At 47.5% G+C, this 25,990-nt stretch overlaps 1 protein-coding gene and 1 long non-coding RNA gene across 2 annotated transcripts; one reads left to right on the top strand and one right to left on the bottom strand.

The window, feature by feature from the left end:
• The first annotated feature begins 1,112 nt into the window (after positions 1-1,112).
• lamb1a (laminin, beta 1a) lies at positions 1,113-21,895 on the top strand. The gene is made up of 33 exons (XM_038706401.1): positions 1,113-1,143; positions 1,728-1,927; positions 2,828-2,966; positions 3,121-3,194; positions 4,519-4,707; positions 4,845-4,908; positions 5,009-5,211; positions 5,760-5,880; positions 6,229-6,417; positions 6,700-6,876; positions 7,720-7,832; positions 8,482-8,561; positions 9,073-9,208; positions 9,860-10,018; positions 10,300-10,427; positions 10,781-10,901; positions 11,149-11,350; positions 12,499-12,642; positions 12,832-13,063; positions 13,308-13,471; positions 14,924-15,148; positions 15,240-15,457; positions 15,588-15,684; positions 16,627-16,996; positions 17,717-17,901; positions 17,985-18,226; positions 18,319-18,528; positions 18,605-18,749; positions 19,667-19,874; positions 20,067-20,208; positions 20,419-20,595; positions 20,711-20,870; positions 21,245-21,895. The coding sequence occupies exons 1-33, from the start codon at positions 1,113-1,115 to the stop codon at positions 21,382-21,384; spliced, it is 5,385 nt and encodes a 1,794-aa protein (XP_038562329.1). The 3' UTR covers positions 21,385-21,895.
• On the bottom strand, positions 18,689-25,990 carry LOC119893966. The gene is made up of 4 exons (XR_005442854.1): positions 25,747-25,990; positions 25,488-25,590; positions 25,240-25,404; positions 18,689-18,819 (listed from the first exon to the last, which is right to left on the bottom strand). It is a non-coding gene; the product is annotated as an uncharacterized LOC119893966 (long non-coding RNA).

Here is a 25,990-nt window from a genome sequence, read left to right as displayed (position 1 = left end):
TCAGAGATTATCTACACTTTATACTTAGTTTGCTTTTCTTCCAGTTTTTACTTTTTATTTTGGTTGTTGGCACTTTCTGACCCCGTCCTAGTCAGTCCCACACCATCTGTAAGTTCTGTTTTTCACAATAAACCACATCCTTCATGTTGTCTGTCCCCTTTAAACCTGTGGGCCAGGTGTCCTCAGCTCCTGTCCCCTTTTACCTGCAGGCCAGGTGTCCTCAGCTCCTGTCTCCTTTAACCTGTGGGCCAGGTGTCCTCAGGTGCTGTCCTCAGGTCCTGTCCCCTTTTACCTGCAGGCCAGGTGTCCTCAGGTCCTGTCCCCTTTAACCTGTGGGCTACGTGTCCTCAGGTCCTGTCCCCTTTTACCTGCAGGCCAGGTGTCCTCAGGTCCTGTCCCCTTTAACCTGTGGGCCAGGTGTCCTCAGCTCCTGTCCCCTTTTACCTGCAGGCCAGGTGTCCTCAGGTCCTGTCCCCTTTTACCTGCAGGCCAGGCGTCGCCAGGTCCTGTCCTCAGGTCCTGTCCCCTTTTACCTGCAGGCCAGGTGTCCTCAGGTCCTGTCCCCTTTAACCTGTGGGCCAGGTGTCCTCAGCTCCTGTCCCCTTTTACCTGCAGGCCAGGTGTCCTCAGGTCCTGTCCTCTTTTACCTGCAGGCCAGGCGTCGCCAGGTCCTGTCCTCAGGTCCTGTCCCCTTTAACCTGCAGGCCAGGCGTCCTCTGTTCCTCATGGCCTGTGGTGACCCTGAACAGGCCCAGTGCGAGCCTCTGTGCTGCTGGATCAAGTTCAGAGAGCGCCTGCTTTCTTTATCTGAATAACAGACTGCTGTGTATTTTTATTGGTTCGTATGTTTCAGCTGTATTTAACTGTGATTCTTAGAAAATATAACCAGGAACGTTTCTGTTGAAATACACCCAGCTTTATTTTGAAGGTCAGCCCGGATGTGTCGTCCTGAGGTGCGGGTGCCGGTATGAGGTGGTCTGCGGGGTGCGGGGCTCTGGAAGTCTGCACTGGTCTTCAGGAGGTTCAGACGCTCGGAGGGTTTCAGGTTTCAGGAGGCTTTAACGGTCACGGATTTCAGCCGTTAATCAGAGATCCGAGTCCGGATCAGCAGCATGATGCAGCTCCAGCTGGCGGTTCTGCTCGGTGAGTTTCTTCTCAGTTACACCAGTACTTTATAATACTTACGAATACTCAAAATACTTATACAGCAATACTTCATACTTCCAAGCAGAAGTATCAGAGCTTAACAACGTCTTTTTTTCTTTGGAACAAAACCCGAACCTGGACTCTGAACTAACGGTTCCACTCGGGTACTTGAACCTCATGAAAGAAACTAGTCGATGATTTCAGACAAAGAATTATTATTAATAATAATAATAATAATAATAATGATCCCCGCGACCCTGTAAGCAGGGTAAGCGGTTGACGATGGATGAATAATAATAATAATATATAATGTATAATATTAAAGCATTACCATTTATGTCGCGCTTTAACATTGAAACTCAAACCCCCTGGGGGGGGGGGGGGTCAAATGTATGAAGGAAAGTAACTGCAGCAGACCTCAGATCAGCTAAGATGTTTCAGAGGACTCAGATTGAATCAGGGCTGCAGGGGAATTTGGTCTCAGATCAGTTTGATGTGTAAATGAGGTCAGACTGATGGGATCAGGTCTCTGGTCCCAGGTCCACTCAGTGTCCGCTCTCAGTAAGAGCCTCTCCTCTCAGCTCTGCAGGCGTTTACCTGCGCTCAGGAGGGCAGGGCCCAGGAGGAGGTCGGCCTCCCAGAGCTCAGTGACGTGTGCACAGAGGGCAGCTGTTACCCGGCAACAGGAGATCTTCTGATTGGCCGATCCCACCAACTGTCATCCACCTCCACCTGTGGACTGAACCGACCAGAGCCGTTCTGCATCGTCAGCCACCTGCAGGTAAATAAACACCTGGACAGTCCAAACTACAGGTAAATAAACACCCGGACAGTCCAAACTACAGGTAAATAAATACTCCAAACTACAGGTAAATAAACACCCTGGACAGTCCAAACTACAGGTAAATAAATACTCCAAACTACAGGTAAATAAACACCCGGACAGTCCAAACTACAGGTAAATAAATACTCCAAACTGCAGATAAATAAACACCTGGACAGTCCAAACTACAGGTAAATAAATACTCCAAACTACAGGTAAATAAACATCCGGACAGTCCAAACTACAGGTAAATAAATACTCCAAACTGCAGATAAATAAACACCTGGACAGTCCAAACTACAGGTAAATAAATACTCCAAACTACAGGTAAATAAACATCCGGACAGTCCAAACTACAGGTAAATAAATACTCCAAACTACAGGTAAATAAACACCGACCACTTAAAGTGCTTTACACACTGATTGAACAGCCTTCGGGGGCAACTCAGGGTTCAGCACCTTAACCCAGGACACTTAGACATGCAGGAGGAGGCGGGGATTAAACTGCTGATTTTCCGATTAACAGGCTGTACTCCTGAACCACCTAAACTACACACACTTCAGTCTGAATAGCTCCTGCAGGGTTCTGCTTCACTGTGATTGGACACTCCAAGTGTTTAGTTAGTGTGTGTGCTGCAGTCTGCAGTGCTTCCTGTCTAACTTCACCTCCCTATAAGGAAACTCTGTTTGTCCAGATGTTTGTGAGGAGAGAACAAGACCAGCTCAGACTGAAGTCACAGCAACACACTCATGTTCTCCCCCCTCTGTCTCTCTCCCCCCTCTGTCTACCACTGTCTCTCTCTCCCCTCTCCTGTGTCTCTCCACCCCCCCCGCCCGTCTCCTGCTCTCGTGAACCAGGATGAGAAGAAGTGTTTTGTGTGCGACTCCGTGGACCTGTACGACGAGCAGGCGGATCAGACGAACAGCCATCGGATCGAGAACGTGGTCACCACCTATGGCCCCAACAGACTCAAGACGTGGTGGCAGTCTGAGAACGGTGAGAGAGAGCATGCAGAGAGGACAGCACAGCAGCTCCAGACAGATACACAGATACGGTGTTTGATCACAGCGCCACCCAGAGGACATTAGAGGAACTGCAGCTGTTGCGAAACGTTATTGATTATCTATTGATGTTGTTCTGCTGTCTGCAGGTCTGGAGAACGTCACCATCCAGCTGGACCTGGAGGCCGAGTTTCACTTTACTCACCTCATCATGACCTTCAAGGTGAGTTCTACACTCACCAGGGGATTCTGGGTGGTGACAGGCTGCACCAGTTTGTGGAATGTTATAAAAAAGACACTATCTAGTTGCATTATGGGAAATGTAGGATCAAGTCTAAAAGTGTCTATGACTTAAGATCCAGTCTACATCTCACATCTCTGACACACTAGTTCATGAGAACCTGCAGGTCTGAGACACCAGGGGCGAGTTCAATGCCGAAGCAAAAAGTTTTTTTTTGTCAAAAGAAACGGTGGAGCCTTGAACACCCTGTTGTGTACGCAAGCGCCTTTTTAACACCACAGTGTTTACAAACTTGTCGCAGATGATTGGGTAACACTTGTGACACGCCCACCAAACGGGAGTGGAAGTTGAAGTAGTAGTAGTAGTAGTTGTTAGTCGAAGTAAAAGTCGTCGCCTGGTTTGTTAGAAGTGAGAAGTCAAGTGAAATTTGGACAAATGGAAGACCACACGTGTTATTTAGCTCAGAGCCGACAGAGCGTGTCGGCCACCGTAGCTTCTCCTGCTCGCTTGAAAAGGGAGGGGGGAGCAGTTGGTTGCAATTCACAACCCTCACCACTAGATGCCTCTAAAACCTACACACTGAACCTTTAATAGAAAAATGAAGTGCTAATTAGTTCCTTATTCAAATGAAGAAAAAACATTTATTTAAACTTTCTTATGATGTAATGTAGGAAAATTTTAATCACATTATTATTGTTTTATTGCCCAGCCCTATGAGTGTGTAAATGTATCATTATATAATGTTAATAATATGTTCACTATAGTCCCACAATGCAATGCTCCGCATCGTACAGATGAGTTACAGCTGTCAGCAATAATGAGGGGTCTGTTATATAAGCAGCGGTTAGGACAATTCATTCAGAAACAACCGTTGTCTTCTCACATGAAGGAAACAAAAGAAGTCTAAATGTTAAAACTGTCTACATTTCAGTGAAAGGTTGAAATTTTGTAGATTTAAACTTTATTTTAAGAACATTTTTATGGCTGCATTTTAACAGGACAGAGGTTCTGTAAGATCGGAGTTTGATCTGTTAAGGGTGTGCCTGCTTTGTGAAAGCTCAGCCTTCGATGTTGTAAACATGCTGCTGTCTGCTGGTCCAGCTCCACAGGAAGTTCAGACAGATTTAAGACATTAAATGTTGTTTAACCTGCAGGAAATGATTATTGGTATTATTTAAAGAGACAGTGAAGTGCACTAACACGAGGCTGAAAGGATCCTGATCACATGAGCAGCACTGTTCAGACAGATCACCAGAACCGTCACGTGATATTTAAAGTGTGTGTTCTGACATCGTTCTCTCCTAAGACATTTCGACCTGCTGCAATGGTGATCGAGCGGTCAGCTGACTTCGGGAAGACGTGGCAGGTTTACCGTTACTTCGCCTATGACTGTGAGACGTCGTTCCCGTCGGTTTCCCAGGGTCCAATGCAAAAGGTCGATGATGTCATCTGCGACTCACGCTATTCCGACATCGAGCCGTCCACTGAAGGAGAGGTATGCAGCATTCTGCTAACTGCCAGGCTAAAGAGGAAAGGATGTCATAACCCACCTGATGAGACGTCACTGTGATGTCATCTTTTCATCAAGTTGTCATTAAAAGTCAGGTCACATAGTCACATGTTTTCCCCCAGGTGATTTTTAGAGTTCTGGACCCGGCCTTCAGGATTGAGGATCCCTACAGCCCCAGAATCCAGAGTAGGTCTTCTCACATAAGACAACAACTACTGTATTATCCGTCTGGGTGATCAGTCATCGATCACCATCATTGATCGCCTGTTATTGACCCTTTGTCCAGACATGCTGAAGATCACCAACCTGCGGGTCAAGTTCACCAGACTGCACACGCTCGGAGACAACCTGCTGGACTCTCGAATGGAGATCAAGGAGAAGTATTACTACGCCATCTACGACATGGTGGTCCGAGGAAACTGCTTCTGCTACGGACATGCTTCAGAGTGTGCCCCTGTCCAGGGATCCGGCCAGACCAGGGAGGGCATGGTGAGTCTGGAAGGGGGTTGGGCAGACCGGGGAGGGCATGTGAAGTCCTGAGGGAGGGCAGGCGGAATCCTGAAGGGGGAATCCTGAATACTGAAGGGGTCAGGGTGGGTCCTGAAGGGGACAGGCAGGCTGTGGAGAATCAGTGGTGGATCTTGCTGTAGAAAGGGTCTCAGAATGCTTCAGAATGAATCCACAGATTCTGTTTATTGAGTTCAGATTTTATTTGACTGTTCTCAGTGAAAACAGGAAGAACAACAAAGTCACACTTCCTCCGGAAGAAGAAGATATACTTCTCTCCTGCGAGGGGAAACTCAATGTTTTCATGCCGGAGCAGCCTTTCTACTAAATGTTTGTGCTTACATCAAAGCAAAGCGCTGCATTGCATCCATAGACTGAGTGACTGACATGGTAATTGGCAGAACGTTGCAAGGAAACATGTCATTCATTGACCTGGCCCCAGTTTTCAGTACATCACAAGGTTGTAACTCTAAGACAACCCTGATATTAATGTAATCAATATTTATTGATTATATCATTTGTGTTTTCAGGTTCACGGTCACTGCATGTGTAACCACAACACTAAAGGTCTGAACTGTGAGCTGTGTTTGGATTTCCACCACGACTTGCCGTGGAGACCGGCCGAGGGACGCAACACCAACGCCTGCAAGAGTGAGTCCATGCTGGTCTTTACCACTGCTGCTCTGTACTGGTCTCTACTAGTTCCATTCATAGCAACTTACAATTGCTATACATGTCAGAGGTCGCACGCATGTGTCTTAACCATTGCGCCATCACCCATCATTAATTACTATCTACTGTTTTCTGGTTTCTACTGGTCTCCACTGGTCTCTGCTGGTAGAATGTGTTTCTGGTGGACTGGACCTAGTTTGACAGCAGGACTGAACTGCCTGAGATCCAGTTTGTGTTTCTGAGCTGACCCTAAAGCAGCCGTCAGATCAAAGATGAATCTAACTTGGTGACTGAATCTTCTCTCTTCTTCTTCTGTGGTGTCTGTAGAGTGTAACTGTAACGAGCACTCGGACTCGTGTCACTTCGACATGGCCGTGTTCGTGGCTTCGGGAAACGTCAGCGGAGGCGTTTGTGATGACTGTCGGCACCACACGACCGGACACAACTGTGAGCAGTGTGAACCTTTCTACTACCAGCATCCAGAGAGGGACGTCAGAGACCCCAACATCTGCCAGCGTGAGTCCGGACTGAGCTTTAAACACGGGGGTCCAACCTGTTCATCGATAAAAGCTTTTAAATAAATGTTCTGAATCTGAAAGGGGCTTCAGAAGGTACCAGCGAGCCACAGACAGGAAGTGAGGAAATGTTGAGGGACATGATCTTTGGAAATAGCTCCTGCAGCTTTAAGAAACCTCCTTCAGAGGTCTCAGGTTAAACCGGGTTCGTGTCTGCAGCTGATGAAGGACTCTGTCTATGTTCATCCTCTCAGTGAGGTTTGTCCTGTGTGTGTTTCCGTAGCCTGCGACTGCGACTCTCTGGGCTCTCTGAACGGAGGAATCTGTGACCGGATGACGGACGTCCGAGCCGGTCTGATCGCCGGCCAGTGTCGCTGCAAAGCCAATGTGGAGGGAGAGCGCTGCGAGCGCTGCAGGGAGGCGCACTACGGGCTGAGCGACGCACCCGAAGGCTGCAGTGGTACAAAGTTACACAACACTACACAACAAGACACACAACACCAACACCCACCGGCAAGTTGTTGTTTAAAAAACCCTGAATTTCCACTAAAGGGACATCTCGTCTTATCTTGATTCAGAACTGAAGGAGAACTCAACTATCATCATGTTTGTTCCAGTTCAGTAAGCGTAGTAATATTAGAGAAAAGAGGTTGATAACCCTAAAATAAACAGCAACACGTAAATTCATTATAAAAGCACTGTGTCGTTCCTTTCTGTTTCAGCACCATTCATCATCACCAATGTCAAAATAAACCTGCACAAAAGTTTACATTAACTCAGAGTGGAATATTAAACACAGAATTAAACCCCCTCCCAAGTCATCAAGCACTCAGCTAGTAACTAAACATTCACAGAGCATCTTTAGACTGAGGCATCGTTGTCGCTACCAGCTGCGTCACCACGAGCTGAAGTGTCTCCTTTTCCTGCTGAGACAGTGTATCAGCTCTCCTGCTGTCTTTGTCTGCAGAGACCTTAACATCACACTCTCCAAACACCACCAGCTAATCAGGCAGGCTTCACCCGCCTGCTTCTCTAGAGGTGCAACGCTAAAACCTGGCCCTCCAGAACAAACTGTAAACTTTTGGTTCCCACCTGCCTTCCCCTCGTGCCACCTTCAGGCACTCACTGTTCCCCCTAACACCTACACCTCACCAGGACACAGCTCCGCTTTCCCATCACAGTATTGATCAACACGATGTTTTGACAGTAAATCATTTCCCAGGAGGGTTCAGGTCGACCTTCTTTCAGCCCAGATCCTCAGACTGTGACTGACTGTCAGTGTGTGTGTGGTTTCCTGTTTCAGCGTGCACCTGCAGCCCTGTAGGAACACTTCCTGGAGGAAATCCCTGCGACAGTGAAACAGGAAGTTGCTTCTGTAAACGTCTGGTGACCGGACGAGACTGTGACCAGTGTGTGGTGAGAAAACATTACAGCAGCATGTTCAACCTGTGCACGTGTGCAAGGGTCTTAGGGAAGGTGCCCACAGGTGTGGTGTTTGTGTGTGTGTGTATTGTGTGTGTGTGTGTGTTTTATTGTGTGTGTGTGTGCGTGTTTATTGTGTGTGTGTGTGTTTATTGTGTGTGTGTGTGCGTGTTTATTGTGTGTGTGTGCGTGTTTATTGTGTGTGTGTGTGTTTATTGTGTGTGTGTGCGTGTTTATTGTGTGTGTGTGCGTGTTTATTGTGTGTGTGTGTGTTTATGTGTGTGTGTGTGTGTGTTTATTGTGTGTGTGTGTGTGTTTATTGTGTGTGTGTGTGTGTGTGTTTATTGTGTGTGTGTGTGTGTGTGTGTTTAGTGTGTGTGTGTGTGTTTAGTGTGTGTGTTTGTTTATTGTGTGTGTGTGTTTATTGTGTGTGTGTGTGTGTGTTTATTGTGTGCGTGTTTAGTGTGTGTGTGTGTTTTATTGTGTATGTGTGTGTCTTTATTGTGTGTGTGTTTAGTGTGTGTGTGTGTGTGTGTGTTAGTGGAGCAGATGAAAGCCTGAAGTCCCCTCACAGCTTTGTATCAGACAGAAACCAGCTGTCGGGTCAGAACAGGACTTAATGATCCGTCTCTCTGTGTTTCAGGCTGAACACTGGGGGCTCAGTAACGACATGGACGGCTGCAGACCATGTGACTGTGACGTGGGAGGATCCATCAACAACCAGTGAGTCAACATCCAAACCACAGCTAGCTGCTAACTTCTAACAGTCTCTACAGTCTTTGTCCTCTCGACACCACGAGCGGTGTGAATCCGGAGGAACCAATATTCCCAGGAGGGTTATGATGAGGCTGATCCAGAGGGGTTTCCAGGGGGAAAGGGACTTTAGGAAAGCAGGGCATGAGGCAGAGGGGCAGGCCGGACCCAGCAGGGTTGGGGGAGAACAGAATGAATCACAGATGAAGCGAGCGCTGACTGCAGCAGAGAAGAGGCAAGCATCTGGAGGAGTTCATGTGACTTCAGCTGTCCTGCAGAAGAGGAGGACCAGGGTGTGACAGGCTTACAGGAACACCTGCTGGTCTCATGACAGACAGATCCGCATCTGTCTGTCATCTTTACCTTCCCATCATCCTTCTCAATTCTTCTCTTTTCTCGACATGTTTCCTTCCTCGTTTGTTCGGTTTTTCCTTCTCTGCGTCGTTTGTTCTGACGTTTTCCACTTCCTGTCTTTCTGCAGGTGTGATCAGGTGAGCGGCCAGTGCGTCTGCAGAGATCACATGTTCGGGCGTCGCTGTGATCAGGTGAAGTCTGGATTCTACTTCATCGCTCTGGATCACTACACCTATGAGGCCGAGGATGCCAAGTTCGGACCTGTGAGTCTTCTTCTTAACCTCGGACCTTAGAACAGAATTGTTCTTTATGTTCTAATCGTTTTCTCTGGAAGATCTGTTATGAGTAAAAAATAAACCCTAACCCAGTTGGATGGAAGGATAGTTTGTGGGGCTACGTTTAAAAAAGACAGAACCTGTAGTGGACTTGAAGCGTGGGCTGGATCTGAGGCAAAAAGTCATTCTGGGTCACAGCTGGAACACACTGCCTGTCCTTCTAGCTCATAAATATAGTAAAATTCCGTTATGCTCTTCTTCCTGTTTGGACTAATTTAAAGCTCAAGAATCAGAACAAAAGATTTTAGGAAGCTGCCAGAATCTGAAACGAGTAACAATGTAACACACATTCAAATCAGTTTGCGTTAAAAACTGAAGGTTTTAAAGAGCATTTTGTTAAAGAGGCTCGTTGGCTGCTCCCCTGATATTTCCTCTCTGCACGGAGAAGGTTTATTTCCTGGCTGAACGTGTCACTTTATGCTGATGACACAGCTTTTATTTTTCAGTCAATCTTTTTCAGTCAGACTGCAGAAAATGCTCAGGCCTCGACTTCCTTCACTGTTTGTTGTTAAGTGAGGGGGGTGATGACGACGTCAGCACCACCTGTGAGCTTCATCACTTTTCATCTCGTGACTTTAGGGAGTGACGGTGGTCCCGAGGCCCCATCCTCTGGACCGCAGTCCCACCTGGACAGGTATCGGCCTAGTCAACGTCCCAGAGGGGGCCTTCCTGGAGTTCTCTGTGGACAACATCCCCCACTCCATGGAGTACGACATCCTGATCCGCTACGAACCTCAGGTAGGACAACGCTTCAGTCCGTTCTTTACAAGTGGAGGATTTCCCGCAGCTGGACCAACCCACATCCTCGTGACACAACTTCTGTCGTTGCTGGATTAGCTGCTCTCCACGTTTCTCTTTTTAATGATAATAAGAATCAGAATAATGGGTTTGTGTGTAAGGGGGTGTGCAGAGTGTGAATAAATCAGGTCATAGAAAAGAAGTTGAAGAAAAATGACCAAACAAAGGAGAAGACAAAGTCCATGTGGGAATCTAAGTTAAACCGTTTGTTGGTCCTGTAGCTGCCTGACCAATGGGAGGAGGTTCTGATGACAGTGATGAGACCTGGACTAATCAGAGCGGACAGTCGCTGTGTCAACACTGTGCCTGACGACGACAACCAGATGATTTCACTCCACCCTGGCTCACGGTAACAATCAGCAACGGCGTTTGCTAAAAATATTTGATGTACGACAGAAAGTAGTTTTTAGACTAGAGGGCAGCTGGACAACGGCGACATCACCAGAACACTTCATACACGGATGTGTTAATATTTTCTGGGTCATCTGACACTAAACCCGGATAAAAGCCTGTGTCCAGGTCCCCGTCCCTGTGTTCAGAGCGGGTCCCCGGCCCTGTGTTCAGAGCGGGTCCTCAGCTCTTGTGTGCTCTTGTTTGATGCAGTTGTAAGTTGGGTCATAGAACCAGATTCCAGGATTGTAACCAGCCCCGTCGGGTCTCTGTGAGTGAAGAGCTTTTGTTGTGTCCTCTCTGTCCCCTCAGGCACGTGGTTCTTCCCAGACCGGTTTGTTTTGAATCCGGTCTGAACTACACAGTCCGGCTGAGTCTGCCGCTGTACTCGGCCCTCAGCGATGTCCAGTCTCCGTACACACTCATCGACTCGGTGAGGAAACCCTGACTTTCAAACACTGAGAGCTTTATCGAGAAGTCTGCTGATTACTTTTTCAGTCGATTCATTGTTTGTCAGAAACAGGAAGTACCGAGCTCAGCACAGCACAGATTTGGGAGCGACCATAGTAACTTCCTCCCAAAACTACATTAGCTAGAGAGCCTGATGGCATCAACATGATCAACAAATGTCTGGAGAAACCTGTGCTCTCGGTCAGTCTCATGGTTCTCTTCATCCTCAGATCGTGTTGATGCCCCACTGTAAGAACCTGGAGATGTTCACCACCTCAGAGGGAGGAGACTCCGGCGAGAACAGCAGCTGGGAAACTTTCCAGCGTTACCGTTGTCTGGAGAACAGCCAGAGCGTCATCAAGTCACAGATGACCGATATCTGCAGAAACTTCATCTTCAGCATCTCCGCCTTGCTGCACCAGGGAGCTAAAGGTACACCATCCGACCCTCCCACTGTCTGTCCAAGCTTGGTCCCAACCAGAGGTGCTTTATGTTCTAGGGACTAACGTTTCTGTCTGGACTCAGCAGAGACTAGGGGTGAGAAAAATAACGTCCTCCAGCGTTTAAGAAGACCCAGCCAGAGACTGGGGAGTCAGGATAATAACAACCCCTAAAACCACGTCACATATGAAACAAAGCTTATCATGTGACTTTGACTTTAAATGTCTGGAGTAGAACTCTTGAGTCCAGCAGCTTCAGTCCTTAGTGATTTTAAAAATGCTATGTGAGCTGTCAGGTGGAGGCAGAGCTGGCTCTAGCCATTCTGGGGCCCTAGGGGGGATTGGGACTGGATTGTTTTGTGAGAGACTATTTTTTTCTTGGAATATGCCAGACAGCTTCTCCTGATTTTCTTTCCATTCATACACAATAATTCAATAATGCCACACACCAGTAAACACATCTGTAGCATACATTCATGTTAAATCACATGAGTGAAAAAAGGTCTGGAGTCTAAGATGACGTCTAATGGCCAGAAACCTAGGTAACTTCCACTTTCAGAGCGCACAGCAGGGTCATGTTACAAACGTGTTTATGTATTCTACTTTGAGGGCGACCTCCCACCACTAGTGGCCGGCTAAAGGCTCACCGGTGGAGAGGAGGAAAAATTATGACAACACAATGCCAAAGAAACGAAGCCAAAACATACAAAGGTGGCCGACCCCCGTGTTTCTACACAAAGTGAACGACGTGAGTGAAGAACATGTAGATGGTACCCCAACCTTAGCTTACGTCCTAAACCTTTACTTAGACCCGCTAATCTAGGGCGTGGCATGTACCAAAGTACCAAACGTACTGAGTAAATGTACTTGTTTTGTTGTTGTTTCTTTTCATTGTTGGTCTGAGTGCTGTTGGTCTGAGTGCTGTCGCTCATCGATCTTTCCGTCATATTAATCTTCAATTTTCTGAAAAAAACTCTGGTTTCTTCTTCTTCACATTCCTCAAACGTCCTCCGACGCTCCAGCTCATAAATCTGTCGTCATGGCTGCTGTCAGAGAGGAACTGTGGGGAACAGGTAGTTTTTTGTAGTTGAAGCTTATTTGATGTCTTACGTGTCTCCTGTGTTGGACTCTATTTCCCAGAATGCCAGTGTGACCCTCAGGGCTCCCTCAGCACCGTGTGTGACCCCAGTGGGGGTCAGTGTCAGTGTCGCCCCAATGTGGTCGGCAGGAACTGTGACAGATGTGCTCCGACCACGTTCCAGTTCGGACCCAGCGGCTGCAGAGGTCAGAACCCTGATCACATGATTCATAATCAATACGTAATGAAACTGGTCCTCTGTATGACCTGTAATGATAGCATCCTGTATGTGAGGCAATACTGAGACAACCCACAGTGAAATATTTATAACGATGCTTGCTATATGGAGTCCAGAACAAGGAGCTAATACACACTGGATTGCTGTGTGTTTGCAGCGTGTGCGTGCGACCCCCAGGGTTCACAGAATCCGTTCTGCGATCAGCTGACCGGTCAGTGTCTTTGTGTTTCGGGAGCGTACGGTCGGCAGTGTGATCGCTGTCTGCCGGGTCACTGGGGCTTCCCCACCTGCCGGCCCTGCTCCTGCAACGGACACGCCGACGACTGTGACCCCGACACTGGACGCTGCATCAACTGTAGGGACCACAGCACCGGACACACATGTGACAGGTGAGATACACCATAGATGTACCATAGATGGTATAAAAGAAGTGGGCGTAGCCACCGTGATGTCACCTGTTGGTTTATGGGCCGCCGTTTTGAAGCCTTGAGTTAGACATTTGGTTTTGTTTGGGGAGGTCCAGGGAATAAGTGCAGTGGACTGGGGGCAGGTATCCCACATCTGTCTCCATCTGTTTTCACCAGATGTTTGAATAATTGTACTCATCACTTCCTCTCTCATACCTCTGTTCAGGTGTGTGGATGGTTACTACGGCAACCCAATGCTGGGGTCAGGTGATCACTGTCGCCCCTGTATGTGTCCCGACGGCCCCGGCAGCCACCGGCAGTTCGCAGGAAGTTGTTACCGTGGTGACGACTCCCAGCAAGCCATCTGTGTCTGCAACACAGGATACAGAGGTAAAACTTTATTAACAATGAGCCGGATACAGAGGTAAAACTTTATTAACACTGAGACAGATGCAGATGGTAAACTGATGCCTTCTTATTCACCCTTTTCATGTCCACCAGTTTGATTTCAGAGACCGATAAAAACAACCAGATGTGACAATAAAGTGCAGCGGAAACACAGACAGTATAATTACAGCTTTTCTGTGACTTCAGCTGGTTGTGGTTTTCAGCAGGAAGTTTTTCAGCTGCCCTGCGGAGACAAATAGGTTTAATTTAAGGAGAAGAAGCTTTGTGATTTAGTGTCATGTAATCAGAGGCAGAGCAGGAATGTGACGTTCAACTGCTGACAGACATAGACAGAGTGGAAAATATTCTGTCTATACAAAGCTGCAGCATGACAACACTGGCTTCTGATTGGCCGCCAGGTTTTAATATCTAAACAAAGATCCAGTTATAAAATAGAATTTGCTACATTTGTGAAGAAAGTGTGCCTGCTTACAGTTACAGGTAGAAACACTGTGAACAGATCAAAGCGTCTTGGACTGTAGCGGAGTTAGAAGTGAAGCACTGAAAACAGTCAGTGACACGAATATAACCAAAGATAAGAAGGAAGAAAAAAGGCTTTCAACTAGGTGAGGCGGGCAGGGTCACACCACAGTCCAACCAAGGAACATGTCCACGGGAAACACATGATCAAAGTCAACACGAGAAAACTGACTGAAATACAAGAAGACGTGTGATGAACTTGACAACTGACGAGAGGAAACACACAGACTCTACACACCAAGAGGGAAGTGACTGACGAGACACAGGTGGAAACAATCAAGGAAGCAGGAAGGGAAGTGGCCAGAGAGGAGGGGAGCATACCAAAGTAAAACATGAAACAGAACAAATAAATAAATTACACGAGGAACACACAACACTGAGACAGGAAGTGAAATACACCGAGAGGAAGGCTTACCAAAACAACAGCAGGAAATCCAAGGCTGCGTTCGAAAAGTCTTTTTGCTCAGGAAGGTTCCTAACTGAGTGAAGTGAACCGGAAGTATTTCAGTGGCAGCCATGATGAGAGCTGTTCGAATTCTCTAAAAGCCAAGGAAAGGTGACTCAATGCTTCCTTTCATATCTCCTTTATCATAGGGTACACCTGACCATCCTTTACGAAAGGAAAGGAGAGAATGGCGCCCCACCTTGCGGCGGCAACGTCGGATTCTCTAAGCCCCGCGGTCCTCTTTTCCTAAGTGCTTATGGATTCTCCTTGGTTAAAGGTGGTTAGGAAAGGAGATTTTTTTGACTTTACGACCGCAGCCCAAATCACAGAGCAGGAAGTGAAATCAGGGGAAGTGTGCGTGCTGAAAAGCCTGTAAAATGATCCCAGCAGCTGAAGAGTCAATGATGTGAGGAACAGATGTGTTGTTGGACGTGTATGAGGTCTGTAACTCTGTCACTTCCTCTCTGCAGGTGCTCGCTGTGACGAGTGCTCACCTGGTTACTACGGAAACCCTGGGGAGGCGGGGGGGCATTGTCAACCCTGTCACTGCAACAACAACATCGACATGTTGGACCCGGAATCCTGCGACGCCCGAACCGGCGAGTGTCTGCGCTGTCTTCACCACAGCGAGGGTGCCGCCTGCCAGAGCTGCAAGCTGGGTTACTACGGCAACGCCCTGCTGCAGGACTGCAGGAGTGAGTGCACTGGTTTACTGGGTTACCAGAGACCATCAGATCTGACAAGTGATGACATTTAATTTGAATGAATCCTGGTTCTTGTCCACAGAGTGCGTTTGTAACCAGCTGGGCAGCGACCCCTCCACCTGTCCGTCATCCGGCGACTGTCACTGCGACCTCAACAGCGGTCAGTGCCGCTGCCTCCCGAATGTGATCGGTCAACACTGCGACCGTTGCACGGCCGACACCTGGAACATGGCGAGCGGCCGCGGCTGTCAGACCTGTGACTGCGACCCCAAACACTCACACGGGACGTCCTGCAACAAGGTGAGGAGCACGCTGTCACGTGACGCTCAACAAACTTCACAATGAATTATTATTAAGTTTAGAAGGTAAACATTGTGAGCTAAAGTGAGTTTGTCGATTTCTGAATGTAAACCGTCTGTTTGACCCACAGGTCAGCGGGCAGTGTTCCTGTCAGCCCGGCTTTGGAGGAAGAACATGCAGCGAGTGTAGAGAGCTGTTCTGGGGAGACCCAGAGGTCCAGTGTCACGGTACGTTCCCTCCATGTGACTGGAGAACTGGTGGTAATTTAACAACTGGAAGTTTTAGAGGCCTGGAAATAAAACGGAAAGATGAATTTTCACATGAACATGGACGTGAGGGACTCGACAGGAGAACCTGCAGGGTCCAGGTCCGAGTCCAAGCCTTTAAGTAAAAAACCAACCCCTGCTGCATCGTGGGAACATTCCTGCTCCCAGCATCCTCCGCTGTGATCTGCTGTGACTGATATTAAGACCAGATGTTCCCTGAGGCCCAGCTGTCCCATAGCCATGGAGACAAGACTGGGGATCTGTCTGAACCCCCCAAATCTCCTTCCCGTCCACAAAGAGGCTTTGTTAGTGTGAAGAAGAGCGGGGGGGGATTAGGAACGGGACAGAAAACAGAGAAAAATAGAGCACAGAAGAAGAAGAGGAGGAAGTAAAATAAAAACAATCAAATATATTTAGTTTATATCATCAACCCCCCCCCTCCCCGTCTGTGGGTTTGTTAGTTCAAAGGAAGTCTCAGTCTGGTTCAGGTTTGTTGTTTCTGCAGTTTGAAGAGTTTCAGCTGTGTTTGATGCAAACCAGATGTTGAACTCACACACACACACACGCTCTTTTCGTTTAAACACGTTTACAAGAAGCGTCAGAGACAAACATCTGGGGCAGAAATGTGTGAGTTCATGACTGAAGACGGAGGCAGAACTTTTAAGTAGTTCTTTTCATACAAACGCCGGGTTCAGACTAATGGATGACAGGATGAAGCTTTTATTTTGTAAAACTCCGGCTCCCTGGTCATCCATTAATCTGATCACAGCTGGGTAAAACCGACAGGCTGGGCATGGAACAGACACGTGATCAGCTGTGCAGAAGTGATGTAAAGGTGTCCTCAAGATGCTGTGACATCACTGCGTGGTCACAGGTGTGTCTAACCTTCACTTTCTGTCTCAGCATGTGACTGCGACCCTCGCGGCATCTCAGCGCAGCAGTGTAACAAAGTCAGCGGCCACTGCGTCTGTGTCGAAGGAGTTTCTGGGCCACGCTGCGATGTCTGCGCCCGTGGCTTCTCCGGGACCTTCCCTGACTGCCGCCGCTGCCATCAGTGCTTTGGCGAGTGGGACCACGTCATCGGTCAGCTGACCAATCAGACGCACCGGCTTGTCAACAAGGTCAACGCTGTCAAAGCCAGCGGAGTCAGCGGACCGTACACGAAGTCCATCGACAGCATGGAGAGGAGTGTCGCAGATATCCGGGTCATCCTGAACCAGCACCCAGCCTCGCAACCGCTGACCGAGATCCAGGAGCTTCTGCAACAAGCCAGGTGAGGTTACCTTTAATCTGGAGTCTAAACCTGCTGCAACAAGCCAGGTGAGGTTACCTTTAATCTGGAGTCTAAACCTGCTGCAAAAAACAGGTGAGAGTAACTTTAATCTGGAGTCTAAACCTGCTGCAAAAAACAGGTGAGAGTAACTTTAATCTGGAGTCTAAACCTACTGCAACAAACCAGGTGAGAGTAACTTTAATCTGGAGTCTAAACCTGCTGCAAAAAACAGGTGAGATAAACTTTAATCTGGAGTCTAAACCTGCTGCAACAAACCAGGTGAGATTACCCTTAATCTGGAGTCTAAACCTGCTGCAACAAGCCAGGTGAGAGTAACTTTAATCTGGAGTCTAAATCTGCTGCAACAAGCCAGGTGAGAGTAACTTTAATCTGGAGTCTAAACCTGCTGCAAAAAACAGGTGAGAGTAACTTTAATCTGGAGTCTAAACCTGCTGCAAAAAACAGGTGAGATAAACTTTAATCTGGAGTCTAAACCTGCTGCAGCAAACCAGGTGAGATTACCCTTAATCTGGAGTCTAAACCTGCTGCAGTAAACCAGGTGAGATTACTCTTAATCTGGAGTCTAAACACAAACTTTTAGAACGTGTGCATGTTTACAGATGACACTTTAATCTGATTTGTCATTAGTTATTTTCTTATTTATTATTAATCTAGAGATTAAAGCAGCTCAGATCAATGTGACCTGTGTGTGTCCCTCAGTGACCTGATGGGGGCACTGACCCAGATGTTGAACCACACTGAACAGACTCTGGTCCAGGTGGAGGACTCGGACTCGGATGCAGACACTAAACTGGATTCGGTGACCTCGGATGCTCAGAAACTGGAGCGGACGGTTCAGGAGCTGCTTGATCAGGTCGAGTTCATCAAGAACTCCGATGTCAGAGGTGAGAGGAGTCAAAGGTCGGGTTGGGGGGGGGGGCTTCATTCAGGACCTCTCAGCTGATCTGTACTTCCTGTCTGTTACCAGGGGCGACAGACAGTGTCAGTAAGTACTTCCTGCGGTCTCAGGCTGCCGAAGCACAAGCAAACGCCTCGACCACCGACCCCGGCAGCCCCGTGGAAACCTCCAGCGCTCTACGGCAACACACAGAGGACAAACTGAACCAAACCAGAGAGGAGTTCCTGAGGAGACACACTGAGCACGCTCAGAGACTGGACGACCTGGCAGGAGAGCTGCAGACTCTGGACCTATCAGAGCTCAGCCACAAGGTGGGAAGTTAGAACCAGGTTCTGTTCTTGTTTACTGACATTTCAGTGAAAGAAACTAATCAATCCTTCGGATTACATCCTGGTTCTTACAGACCTGCGGCAGTCCATCGTCAGGTCAGGACTCGTGCTGGTCCTCTCCCTGTGGAGGTCTGGGCTGTGTGGACCCTGAGGGTCGCACCAAGTGTGGAGGTGACGGATGTGACGGCGTGGTGGCGACGGCCAGCGGCGCCTGGAGGAAGGCCCGGGACTCTGAACAGGAAATCATTAGCGCCATGGAGGAAGTGGAGAAACTCTCCAAGATGGTGAGTCCGACGGGTCCCGGTCTGTTCCGGTTCCGGTTGACTGTGGTGGATGTTCTCACCTATGTTTTTTCTGCAGGTGTCGGAGGCCAAGCTGCAAGCAGACGAGGCGAAGCTTAGCGCCCAGGACGTCCTGACCAAGGCCAACAGAACCAAACAGAAGGTGGACCAGAGCAACGAGGAGCTGAGAAGTCTCATCAGACAGATCCGAGACTTCCTCACACGTAGGTCTTTCACTTCCTGTTTCGACCAGGTGTCCTGAGACATGAGGCCTTCAGGTCCCCCAGGTGTGTCCTACATGAAGTAAAAACATGGAGATGGTTCAAACATCATTTAAAAAGTCATATTTACACACAAACATTACCTGCATGTTGAACCGTCTTTCAGTCCACGAGTCCACCTTCTAACAGTGACTTACAGCCAGGACCTCAACGGTACCGACAGACAAGAAACACACAGTTCGCCACAGGGTCAGTCAGGGCTCCTCCACATCTCAACCAGAACCTCCTGTTCTAGATCCCAGCTAGCAAACAGAAATACTCAGTTTGAGTTTTATAACAAAAAAACCTGCGGTGTCTCCCGGGTCTAATAGCCCAGCGTAGTGATTCTCTGACAGCACCGGGGTCACCTCCCAAAGGCTGACCCACCTTCCTGAACCCCTCTTTGTTGTCAGCGCTCAGTCGATGCATAATATTTGGTATTATAAATTTATTTGGCAAATTTGGTGACTGAAGTGGGCGTGGCTTCTTACAACAAATGCACATTTGTAGACGTTTCACATTCTAAATCAACAAGTGTCCAATATTTCTTTAACCCCAGCAGCTCCAGAGGATCCTGAATCCTCAGAAACCCTCAGAAGACATTATGCAGTCTCTCCAGCAGGACTCCTTCAGGACCTGGAGTCCTGAAGGAGTCCTGCTGATCTTAATAACGGATCTCAACAGAGCAAAAATAAATAATATGTTCTAATCAAAGGAAAATTTCTGAGAAGCTTCTTTTGAAAATGGAAACTGAGACGACGCTGTAGACGTTCTGTCCCGTCTGCAGCGGTGCTGAACGTCCTGCCAGAGTAAAACCAGTCTGAGACCGCAGCAAAGGTCATAAAACCACAATAAGTCACGTGCCCGCTGGTCTGTTTCAGAGGACGCTGCGGACCTGGAGAGCATCGAGCTGGTGGCCAACGAGGTTCTGGCCATGCAGATGCCGACCACGCCGGCTCAGCTGCAGGTCCTGACCGACGAGATCCGACAGAAGGTGGGAGAGCTGGGACACGTTGAGACCATCCTGCAGCAGAGCGCCGACGACATCGAGAGAGCCGAGAACCTGCTGGACCAGGCCCGCCGAGCCAGGTGAGTCCTACCTGTCGGTCCAGTAGCTGCACAGAGCCACTTATCTCTGTTTTAGATTTTTCAGAACATCTCGTTGAACTCTGAGTCAGATGGGACTTTAACGAGGTTCTTCATCACGTTTGAATCTTTCAGTGACCCCCTTTGGTCGAAAAGTCTCTAACAGCTTTAATAAATGTTCTTCTTGTTTGTCAGTGAGGAGGCAGCAGACGTGAAGGACTCTGCAGAGAAGGTCAAGCAAGCTCTGAAGGAAGTCCAGAGAGCTCAGACCGCCGCCAGCAGCGCCATCCAGCAGGCCTCCACCGACATCCAGAACACCAACAAGCTGCTGTCTTCTGTCAGTACCGACCCGGGGTTTAAGATGTCTACTTCACTGACCTCACGTCAAACATTTACTAAACGTTAACTTCACTGACCTCACGTCAAACGTTTACTAATCATTTACTTCCCTGAACTCACGTCAAACGATTACCTTTACTGACCTCACGTCAAACGTTGACCTCAGAAAAGTGAAGGTAACAACTTCGTCTGTCCGTGTTGTCTTCAGGTGGAGTCGGAGACAGCAGATGCAGAGCTGAAGCTGAACAACGCCACCTGGAGGCTTCAGCGGCTCGAGCAGAACGTTACACTGCTGAGAGACAAAGCTCTGAATGTCACTCTGAGCACTGAATTGACCAATCAGGACGCGGCGAACATCGGAAAGCTCGCAGAGGAGGTGAAGAAGGTGAGCGCACCTGTCATACTGTTAACAGTTAATCAGCTCGGTCAGTGAATCCGTGTTCCTGCAGGAGCGTCCAGTCCCCAGATCTTTGTGTTTATGGTTTTGTGTGTGTGTTTAGGACCTGGACTTGGAGCTGAAGGATAAATACGCCACAGTGGAGCGGCTCATTGGTCAGAAGGCAGAGGGCTTGGCTGATGCAAAAAAGAGGGCGGGGCTACTGCAGCAGGAAGCCAAAGAGCTGCTGCTGAAAGCCAGCGACAAACTGCAGCTGCTCAAAGGTGACCTCACACTGACGCAACACCCGTCTCCAACCGTCTGTCCCCTCTGCATCCAGATGTAAAACAGGAACCTCCACATTAACAGAGTGCCACATGGACGTCTGAACGTTTGAGTTCAGGAGCAGAGTGTTCTGTGGGAGACGGGAACTCTTTGGGCTTTTTCAATTTGCAGAACTGTTAGATGCACAAAAAGATGTATAGCACAATAAAGGAGAGGGGAACAGCCAAATATAGAATATGACCTCTTTAACAGTTCCACCCTGGTCCACCCGGCGTTCCTCGAGAAAACGTTTCAGACACCGTAACTCTGTAAACTGTGGAGTTTCCATCTCTGATCTTGTGCAGGCTGACAGCGATTACCATGTGTGTTTCAGATCTGGAGAAGTCTTACGAAGACAACCAGCGGACTCTGGACTTGAAGGCGGAGCAGCTGGTGGAGCTGGAGGCCGCCGTGAAGGACCTGCTGCAGGAGATCAGCCACAAGGTCACCGTCTACAGCACCTGTCTGTTCTAGGGTCAAAGGTCACGTCTACAGCGCCTGTCTGTTCTAGGGTCAAAGGTCACGTCTACAGCGCCTGTCTAGGGTCAAAGGTCACGTCTACAGCGCCTGTCTGTTCTAGGGTCGAAGGTCGTATTCGGATGATTTCTCAGCAGCCAATCAGAAGTGATCTCCATAGAACAGTTTCCTCTGTGAAAGTCAGAAGAAAACAAAACAACCAAAATTAGATTCTCGTGTTTGAATGAAACCAAAGATTTTATTTTTTACTATGAAACCACTATGACAAAGACTGAATGTTTGAACTTTTAGAGAGGGACGTCTGAGCGTTCTTGAATGCATCGTCATGTTTTGAATGTGTTTGTGAATGTCATAAAATCCATCATTGAAATTTGAAACAGTGAATGTTTAAACCATGTGACTGCAACTTTCTTTACTTCCTCGCTGTGTATTTCCTGTTTTTTTTATTTCTACGTGGCCAAAACTTTGAACCAACATGATTTTTAATAAAAGCTTCATGTAAAAATCCCAGGCTCTCTGAACACCAGTGAAGGCATCTGTCTGTAGTTTGGTTTGATGATGTTTGCTGCCACACAGTTTAGATTAACAGACTGTGTCAGGATAATATTACCTGCACAGGTGAGCGGGACTTCTTTCCCACAGAAACCTTGTTGTTGACTCTAGCTTGAAGCTTCGTCTCCTTTAGAACAGGAAAGCCGGAGCTGGGGAGGTTCTCCTTTGCTTTGGTGTTTTGAGCTGTTGTTGTGACGCACTGAGACGATGGAGTTTCTGCGCCGCTTCTTTAGAACTTTAACCAGGAGACGAGCCAGAGAGCCGGCAGCATAACACTGACCACAAACTAATGTCAAAACTGATTCAGTGCATTACTAGTAGTTTAATAATATAGTTATTATAACAAACAGGGTGACATCTGTCGACAGCCACAGCGCTGCAACCCTGCTGGGCTGAGATGAAAATATATTGTAAAATGTGGAGAACGTACCTCCAGAACGATGAATGTTGAGCACAGAACACTGTCAAAGCACTCAGGGCAAAGAACTACATGCTGACGTCGGCTGAAAGAGAACATCTCCCATCCTGTCACGGAGAACCAAGTATACCATGACCTGACCACGAGCTGATGGAACTCATGTTCATCATCTCGCCTGGTAGAGCTTACTTAATGCAGGGGCCCGGGTTTGATTCCAGCAGGTCTGTCTCTTTCTGGTTTAGTTTAGCAAATACATTTGAGTTCAATATTCCTGGTTGGAGAACAACTCAGAGACTGACAATTACTGAATCAATTGCACCTCAACTATTTCCACGTTTGTCAAGATCTTTAAAACTTGGCTGGTGCCCCTTTGAACGAGTGCTTGTGAATGTCCATATTCATAATATTCAAATAATAATTCAAAAACAAAGAGTCATGTATACTCCCATTGTTGCTGCTAATCTTACATACATGCTCTCACAGCAGTGTTTCAGCTGAAGCTTTATTAATGAATGAAACAGAAACATTGGGTTCGGCTGTAGATTTCAGAGCGCGGCTGCTTTTTAAGGAACAGCGGGGTCCAGTTTGTCAGACTTCACTCAGCTGCATTATTCTCTAGAGTAGAAATATTTATGCTGTCAGATTAGAGCTGCTGTCATTTAGAAAAGACGATAGTGACCGAGGACTTCAAACTCAGTCTTTCACCACCTTCCAAAAAATCACAAGTGCACGGTAAGACTAACTGTCTATAAAATTCAGCACTGATGCTACTCTCCCTAGGAGTGGCCATCTTGCAGAGATGACAGCATGAGCACAGCGCAGAATGTTCAGCGAGGTTAAGAAGGATCCCAGAGTGACACAGAAATCTCTGTAACATGCTAACATCTCTGTTGATGACTCTATGATACACAAAACACTGAACAAGAGTGAAGTTCGTGGGAGGACACCATAGAGGAAGCCACTGTTGTCCAAAAACACACTGCTGTACGTCTGAAGTTTACAAAAGAGCACCTGGATGTTCCACAGCACTACTGCAAACTCTTCTGTGGACAGATGAAACCAAAGTTGAGTTGTTTGGAAGGAACCCACCACCCTATGTGGAAGAAAAAGGGCACAGTGCACCAACAAAACCTCATCCTAACTGTGAGGTATGGTGGAGGGGGCATCATGGTTTGGGACTGCTTCGCTGCCTCAGGGCCTGGAACGGTTGCTATCATTGACAGAAACATGAATTCCAAAGTTTATAAAGAAAGTTTGAAGGATAATATAAGGCCATCTGTCCGCTGACTAAAGCTCAGCAGAAGATGGGTGATGCAACAGGACAACGACCCAAAGCACAGAAGTACATCAACAACAGAGCAGAAAAAATACACCTTCTGGAGTGGGCCAGTCTGAGTCCTGGCCTCAGCCTGACTGAGATGTTGTGGCATGACCTCAAGAGAGCAATTCACACACAGACATCCCAAGAATTTAGTTGAACTGAAACAGATTTGTAAAGAGGAAGGGTCCAAACTTCCTCCTGACTGTTGTTCAGGTCTGTTGTTTTGACTAAATGAAGATTAGATCACAATTTATGACCAATTTATGCTGAAATCCAGGTAATTCCACATACTTTTTCCTGAGACTGTGAGTATGTTGATCAGGCAAATGGTATTGTGTAGTAACATACACGTGCCACAAGAGGGCAGCAGCTACATTTGAGGCACTTTATTAAAAGAGTGTAAGAGACTGAAGTTCCTGCAAATGTTTCACACTAAAAGCCTTGTTATTACATGAAGGGGTTCTGTCCACTGAGACATAGAGGGCTTTTAATTTCAAACAGATGCAGGAAGTGTTGAGTTTCTATTAACAGCAGTTACACATGTTTTATAGGCCAAACGGGAGCCCCTGGGGGAACTAGGGGTTAAGTGTCTTGCTCAGGGACACACACCAAAGGCATGTGTCCTGTCCATCACCACCCCATGGTGTTACAAAACAAGGTGGCTTCATACTAAAATATGAGGAAGCATTGTTATCAGACAGAGGGAGTTAGAACCAAAGGCCTGTCTCTGATGTATGCCTGATCCAATTAAAGGCCAGTTGTTGTGAATAAAGGCCCTACCTCTATTTGACTACTTACAGTATGCCAAATAAAAACATTAATGTATGAACATTATATGACATATCATACTATATTAAATAGGTCTTGCTGAATATGTGACGTCACCAGAGAAGTCATGATAAAATCATTTCCATATAGACGTCTGCGCAAAATGAATGAATGAATGAATGAATGAAATGACGGCATTAAATCCAACTGGATCAATAATCTGGATAAATGTTGGGAGATAAGCTAACAGCTAACAAAGACACAAAGCAGGCAAACATTTAAAGCCACTCTCACTACCACCTGCTGGTAGAGTAGGGAGACATCAGCTTTACCTACTTTCATTCTGCCTTCACTCAAGCAGCAACACGTTAAGGTGAAAACCACGTTAGATATCAGTGCTGACAGTAACAGCTCTGCACACACCAGCTACTGAGGTTAACCGAGCAATGCGCCCATTAAACTGGACTGCACACAGATAAATGCAGCGAGGCTGCTGTGGCTAACACTTCCATCACTCCGCTTTTTAGTTCTTTATTTGTTCTTCTAACGGGACCCTGGTATGACGTTAGTGCTGTATAATGTTACAGAACGGCCATTATTATGATATACTGACTTTAACTTCCGGGTCACCTGGCCCACCTGCCTTGCTTTTCTTAATGTCTTTCTTCATACGGAGAAATGAAAAGAAGTTATATTTAAGTGAACCCGGGCTGCCAGTAAAATATTCTCTTGCTGATTTAAAGCCCAGTAGAAATAATCACCCTTCGATAATAATCCACACTGAGGTGAATACCTGGTGATCCCAAGTCCGGAGCAGGAACTACATTTCCCAGAACCCTGAAGTGACTGCGGGGAACATCAGGTGCGCATGGTGCTGAGATGAGGCGGCATGAGGAGCTGAGGAGGAGTCCGCCAGCCGGTGGTCTGGGTAGGAGGAGGACTGAGGACTTTCCAGCTGCTGCAGAAAGAAAAGACTTGTTTATCTGGAAGGAGAGCGTGCTTGCTGACCCAGCTTCATAAACAGACAACATGTACAACAACCTCCTCGATCCTCAATCCTTGAGGTGCATTTTAGGATCTGGGATGTCCTTCATGATGGCAGATCGATTTCCAGGTCACAGGAAGGAGGACGGAGGACGGAGGACTGAGGAGGTGATGAGGCATAAATTAGGGAAATGAGTAAGGTCCAGTGTAGCACCGAAATGTGAAGGGAACTTCCAGTCTGGGGATGTTCCTCCAGAGAGTCCCTCTGTGTGAAGATCCTACTGGATGTTGCTTCAAAGCAAGACACTAAGCTTACCTTGACCTACGTCTCACCATGTGTCCAGAGCAGGTTTAACATGTCTCTCCCCTCGCTGTGCCATCTCAGTCTGGACTCTGAAGGACCGTCAGCACAGCTCATAACTTCCTCACTTCCCACGCTGCAGAGACTGCCCGACCTTTCTGACAAACTGAAGATAAACAAAACTCTGTCTGAGGACTTTTACTGAAGACCACCACCCACTGAAGACTTTTATTCTTTAAAACCAGGTTTCAAACCTTTA

This window comes from Micropterus salmoides, unplaced genomic scaffold (assembly GCF_014851395.1).
Source record: "Micropterus salmoides isolate LMB-PRFRI ecotype aquatic unplaced genomic scaffold, ASM1485139v1 Ms_hic_scaffold_8, whole genome shotgun sequence".
In the NCBI taxonomy this organism is placed as follows: domain Eukaryota; kingdom Metazoa; phylum Chordata; class Actinopteri; order Centrarchiformes; family Centrarchidae; genus Micropterus; species Micropterus salmoides.
The sequence above is the reverse complement of the archived record's forward strand: the minus strand, read 5'-3'. Positions and strand labels throughout refer to the sequence as shown.